The 6,097-nt window shown below is 38.3% G+C and overlaps 1 protein-coding gene across 1 annotated transcript; it reads left to right on the top strand.

Moving 5' to 3' along the window:
* The first annotated feature begins 432 nt into the window (after positions 1-432).
* On the top strand, positions 433-4,280 carry LOC139122187 (calcium homeostasis modulator protein 5-like). The gene is made up of 4 exons (XM_070687607.1): positions 433-843; positions 2,702-2,885; positions 3,014-3,254; positions 4,017-4,280. Exons 1-4 carry the CDS (start codon positions 636-638, stop codon positions 4,278-4,280), a joined length of 897 nt encoding a protein of 298 aa, XP_070543708.1. The 5' UTR covers positions 433-635.
* Positions 4,281-6,097: the final 1,817 nt, after the last annotated feature.

Here is a 6,097-nt window from a genome sequence, read left to right as displayed (position 1 = left end):
TTAATTTTGTATTTTAATGTTTAAAATAATATGTGGTTTTAGCGCGATTTACCTTAAGTCTGTGAATTTGTATGTACAGATAAAGTAAAAACTGGTAGCACTGTATGATTTGAAATGAGTATGTTCTAAAAAATTTTGAAGATGTGAAATTAGTCAAACGATCTTCATCAAATTCCCTTGATGACACACGAACATAAGCACGGACGTGAGGTGAACCAACATTAAATTCCGTAGTTGTGGAAATGCAGCTGTCTGTGCGCGGTAGGCAGCGTCTATGCGGGTCATCGAATGTCATTCCCGTCACCGTAGGGTTGACCTTTTGATGACCCACATAGACGCAGCCTACTCTACCACCACGTTTCTACAGCTAGAAACTCGGCCGACACTAAACAGAGTTCATGAACTATGAAAGAAATGTGCGTTTTATGAGGTTAAGCGCGACGCTTGCTGACGTTTTATGACTAGAAAGGTACACTAAAAAGTGTTCACTCATACACTGAGCTACGCGATTCTCATGAATAGTGAATTTGAAGGCATGTTTCACAATTAGGCTACAACACAATCGGCGTGCAGCAGTAGTTTTCAGTGTTCTGTATGTATGCTGCCGCTCCATTGAGTGAAATTCTCAGAACGGTATGACATCCACGGGTTTCTTCGCGCAAGTTAGCGACACTGTCAAGGAAAATAAGACAGCTATCCAAAACTTGATCATTGTCCTGCTCGTCTTTAGCGGCGAGGAATTCTTCGAGGTAGCCATCTTCAAGTGTCCCTGTGACCCGGTCCGGCGTGAGTTCTATTCCTGGATGTTCATCGTAGGCCCAGCCATTACACTGTATGTGCTCGGTAGGTCATATAAACTCATGCTTGAACGAACTTACTGCAAATCGCTTTATGCTAGCAGTTTGGAATTAAAGATTTATATAGAACTATTGGTGCTGGGACGACATTACAATAATTTAGACTGTTTCTCAGCATCGTTCCTGGCATTTGCACTGCACAGTAGCTCATCGTTTAGCTGAAAAATACTGTCATAACGCACATTACTCATTTGTTATATAAATACTGCCTAGACTTACAATCATCGATGTACATAAATTACCATGTATGTTCTGCTGCTAAAAATTTACATTATTTTACAGAGCGTACTCGTGTACATTTCCGTTCCCTTACACTGATCGTTGGTAGTAAAGCCCCGATTCAATTCAACATAGGGGTAGTCTGTCTAGCTGAGATGGAGTGAAAGACACCATTATTGTTGGCTCTGAAGTTTTATTGTCAATCTTTTTTTCAAGCTGGAATTAAGAAAACATAGCACGTAAAAGCTTACCTCGGCATGGCTGTTTTGGACCAAGAGATCTTGATTAATTGCGTTTAACTCTGTGAAACCTAACAGTGCGAAAGTTGCTTTTTTCTCGACCCTTAGGCCTAATATGTCTGCAGGAAACCTAGATTAATAATTAAAATTGCTGACATCTTGACATATTACACTTCAGCCATTTAAATATCTCTCCGAGTGATGCACTGAATATCAGCTTCCATTTCTACGACCTCCCAGCCAAAGGTTTGAGACGGGACTATGCATACGCGAATGCAAACTCCCTAGACTGGCAGTAATGACAGTCGGGTCTCGTTTGGTGTTATTCAGCCATTTCAGTTCTGTGTCTGAAGAGATTTGACTCACCCACTCACTAATGACCTCCTAGGTTACTCATTTTATTCAGTACCGGCATTTAATCATAGCTGGGCGTGATTTGTTCAGTCATGCAAAGTGATAAATCAGAAGATAGCTTGAAAATTAGCATGGTGACTCCCTGTCACCTCTTTATCATGTTGCTGCTAAATGATGAGTTTACAGTTATATTTCATTTCGTGAGTTCTCAAGAATTTGACATTAGTAATAGATATGGGGTGATATTAAATATTTCCTTTCCCACCATATTGACATCCAACATATCATTTTCTCACAGTATAGTTAGCAGCCATAGGCCTATATCAGAAAAAAACAGTACTTTAAAACATGAAACATCCGATAGATATAAAAGACTGTCCATACATTATGATGTTGAAATCAATTATATTTTGAAATTGACATTTTTCATATCTTAGGGAGCCCTATTCATATCCGTTTCCATGGAAAAGGTATGGTGACCCTCACTATATTAACTTTTTAAAATGATTCAATGTTGAAGAATACATTTTACAAAATTTCATGAAAATGACATACATAGCTTTTAATTTTAATATGAATTTGCGCCTCGGTGACAGATATTCGGGCTCTCAATTTAAAAAAAATACTTTCTGGTCGACCGCTTGAGGGGTTCATTGTAAAGCTCTTGTATTAAGCAAATTTTTTAACGTGTTAGCTTTTCGAAAATCGAAAAGTGTTAATTTCCCCCCAGAGTTTACACAGGGATGGTGGCCATTTTAATTCACATGTACAAACTTTGCCCGGTGACCCCGGATTTTTAGTTTTGATTTGGTAAGGCAATGGTTGAAAGTTTCAATTGAGTATGTTTTCGCAAAAGTTTACGTTAAGCCTGTATTCTGTTTTCATTTGAAAATCCTCACATCAAGATACGTTGCTTACATAGCATGCATGTACCCATATACATTGTTCAAATATTATTCATGGAAAATGTATACACTGAGATCACGTCACAAATTATCACTAAAGTCTTCTACGACGGTGCATTTCTTACAGGTGTTCTAGTGAACAACAAGACTTGGAGAATAGTCACGGGATGCTGCAAAGCTTCGAACGGCTGTGTTGAGTTCTGCAAACCGAGGAAGGTGTGCTCAGGCGGCTGCTTCGGTCTGTTTGAAGTCTCGTTTCGGGCACTAGTTGGGTCCTTTGCTTGGTTAGTTCTCGCATTCATGAATTCAATGTAAGTTTATTTTTCACAGTTGCGCTCACGAACTTAGCTTGTAAATAGATCTAAGACACCGTTAGATGAACTGCTATCAAGTATGTTCTCTTATAAAGATTAGATTCGATTATTTTCTTATGATTCAGATTTTACGCATGCGCTGTGAGTAACTCACTCTGCCAGGAGGGACAAGATTCGCCACAACTCAACGAATCGGACAAGGCATTATCTCAGAGTATCGGGTGGGTTTTATTGGTTGGATCCAGCCTCCTGCTTCTTGTTCTACTGCTCTTATGGAGAATGTGCAGCAGTTACACCTACGAACAACGACGATACGCAAAACTCTACGCTGAAGTTGAAAGACAAAAGTTCCTTGAAAAGGCTCAGGTATGGCAAAACAGCAAGACTACGGCAAAATACATGATCTCAAGAGGACAGAAACAAATGACTTTGTATCTTTGATGACCTTTTTGTCGTTTTTGTTTTCGTGTTTCTTCTTTTCTATTTTTAAGAGTACAATGGCCAAATTTTACAATGCAAGCCTGCGTGAATCGTTTTCATCATTTAACTGGTTTCATTTAGAATCTAAATGCAGACTCATATAAATTATTTCCTGACCTATGAGACGTTTATACTTAAACATTTAAATATTCATCGTAATTTGTATGTAGAGTTGCAGTTCGTCTTCATTCCGCCTAGATGAACAGTGCTCCACTATCTGTGTATTTGCAACTTGATGTCAAAACCCGAGACATGTAGCTAGAGCAGTGTGAAGATATTCTCTTTTTATCAAGACAATACCAATTTTTTAATTATTTGCTTTTACTTTGATTATTTGAACAACACAGAACTGCTGTGATGTAGTTCTCTATAGAGAAGAGCATAGATTTTCAAAATGGCGAAAATATCACATCGTCGTAAACCAAGCGCCTTTTTACGGCAACAGCTTAACGCTACCTGTTAACTTGATTTTTGCGTAGGTCAGCGGAGCGGAAATTATGCTCTGGCTCACGAAAATGAAATATCAACGTTTTTGAATAGAAGCATCGCAAGAGCCAAGGCCATTTATCTTTGTGGAAAAAAGTGCATCTATGTTCCTGCTCCCTGAATTCATATAGCAAACTGTTTTTGTCTTTTTTTTCATCACAGGTTGACGCAGGTAAACGTGCCGACGAGACCTTAGAAATGTTCTTCAGTCAGGAAGACTTGAAAATTGAAGATAGGGACGGTTGGAAGAAGGCTTGCAAAGCGTGGTCGAACATCTCGCTTGTCGGATCAAAGTACATGGCGGATTGCGGGTACACGACTCTACACGAGTGGGCTATTTTGCAGAGAACAGGGAAAGGCGACATTGAAAATCCTGACGGTGACGCCAGTGACCAATCTGAAAAGTTCACGACAGTACAGTACTGATCGGAGCCACAAAATCTTGAGGACTGTTTGTTCTGCGCGCAGAGATTTCTGCTTTCTTACTTGTATGCTGCAACGTAAACGACTTTCACATCACACACTGCCCTGTAGAATACTAGGAGGAAGTTTGCCAATAAAGTAAACTGATTTGTCACATAACTTTAAATGCATTTTATTTATCGTCATAAGCGTTCGATATGCAACTGTGTCATACACAAGGACAAGAAATTAGGTCATTCTAAAATTCATTCACTTTGGTTTTCTTTTTGTTTGCAAGTACCAAATGAAATACCTAGATATTGTGAGGTCGAAAGTTGTTAAAATTGAACAAAATAATTGGTTCAGTAGTCAAACGTACAATGGTACGCTCTGTTCATATAGATTGAGGTTATTGTGTGTCGTCCGCTCCACGCCTGCTGTGGTGAAAAAGTAGTAAACCCGGTGCTAATATAACACGATTAAGTGACAAAACGTACTTCAGATGTGCTTTATGCCGTTCATGCGGAAGTTTTACATTAATCTAATTTTTAAAATATTTCAAGAGTATTTCAAGCATACTGGCCATATCCCGCATTTGTTGTGGACAAAGTTTTGCGAAATGCAGCTTACAATAGGTGTGATGGATACTATTGAAATACAACAGTAGGTATCGTAGACAGTTCAGACTATACGCTTAACAAGAAAAAATACTTTAGCTCGTGTTGTATTGCATGAGATACCATAACACTTTATAACGGCAAAGATCTTCAGGTTTAGATATAATACAAAACCCAACCACACTTCAAACTTCACCCTGCTTTTTATTCTTTCATTCCATGATACAATTTTTCGATTTTTCTATAGCCTTTTTCACCACCATAACTTGTCTCCAAAATTTTATTTTTTTGCATCTGATAACACAATAGGAATTGTTTTAGAATCTTACTTCTTTTACACTAATGTTGACCTCTAATCCTTGGCGAGACCCCCATCTATTCAATCGTAAACACCTTGAACTGTCACGCGCCTCATGCCTAACCAGTAACCTGGGTATACGGGTACAGGATAAAGTGCGCCCTCTGACGGCAAACTTTACAAATAAATCGTCCGGATAATAGAATATTTGAAAACTTTCTCCATGATGCACATCATTCAATTAAGATTTAACAAGAGCTGACAACTCCATATGACTATTCATTCTGTCTCACCCTTAAAAGTGGACAGTTTTGAGTTGCTAATTCTCAGTCTCAGCTATCGACTTGATTATCAGCACCTACTAATTGGCGAAGTTGGTGAGCAACGCTGGCGGATTTAAGTTGTTAACGTCGACAATCCGCATGCCTACTTTCTTTGATTATCACTTACTGTTTTACCTAGTGTTGACCTTTATACAACCACAGACAATTAAAGCTTAAACCGCTTTTATCCACAGATTAGTCAATTGGCAGATCTTCCACAGACAACTCGATGGCTTGTAAAGTAGATCTACAACTGACGATGGACAAGTGTGACTTAAGCTTCTTTGCAGAATAATTAAAATACGCAGTAAAATTTTCTTCATATACTGTTGAAATACTAGTAGTGGAAAAGGGAAATAAAAGTGAAACTTAAATGGCCCATGTGATGTGGCTATATGACGATGAAAGAAATAGTACAATGTAGGCCTATATAACCAACAAGATTTTTACGGTACCGTAAATACAGACTGGGAAAACCTCGAACAGGAATTGTAATTTTCACTTCTCTGACTAAAAATTAAGAAAATAATGTGCATATTCCATAACTACTTGCATTAAATAACAGTCAGTTCTTAGGAATCTGTAAACTAAATTTGAAAGCTA

This window comes from Ptychodera flava, chromosome 21 (assembly GCF_041260155.1).
Source record: "Ptychodera flava strain L36383 chromosome 21, AS_Pfla_20210202, whole genome shotgun sequence".
NCBI classification, from domain to species: domain Eukaryota; kingdom Metazoa; phylum Hemichordata; class Enteropneusta; family Ptychoderidae; genus Ptychodera; species Ptychodera flava.
This window is presented reverse-complemented; position numbering and strand designations above follow the sequence as displayed.

Excerpts from the sequence above, each read along its gene's own strand:
- LOC139122187 (XM_070687607.1), top strand. The coding sequence starts at position 636 with ATGACATCCACGGGTTTCTTCGCGCAAGTTAGCGACACTGTCAAGGAA. Across the intron at positions 844-2,701 it reads CATTACACTGTATGTGCTCG|GTGTTCTAGTGAACAACAAG; the intron begins GTAGGTCATATA and ends CATTTCTTACAG. Across the intron at positions 3,255-4,016 it reads AGTTCCTTGAAAAGGCTCAG|GTTGACGCAGGTAAACGTGC; the intron begins GTATGGCAAAAC and ends TTTTCATCACAG.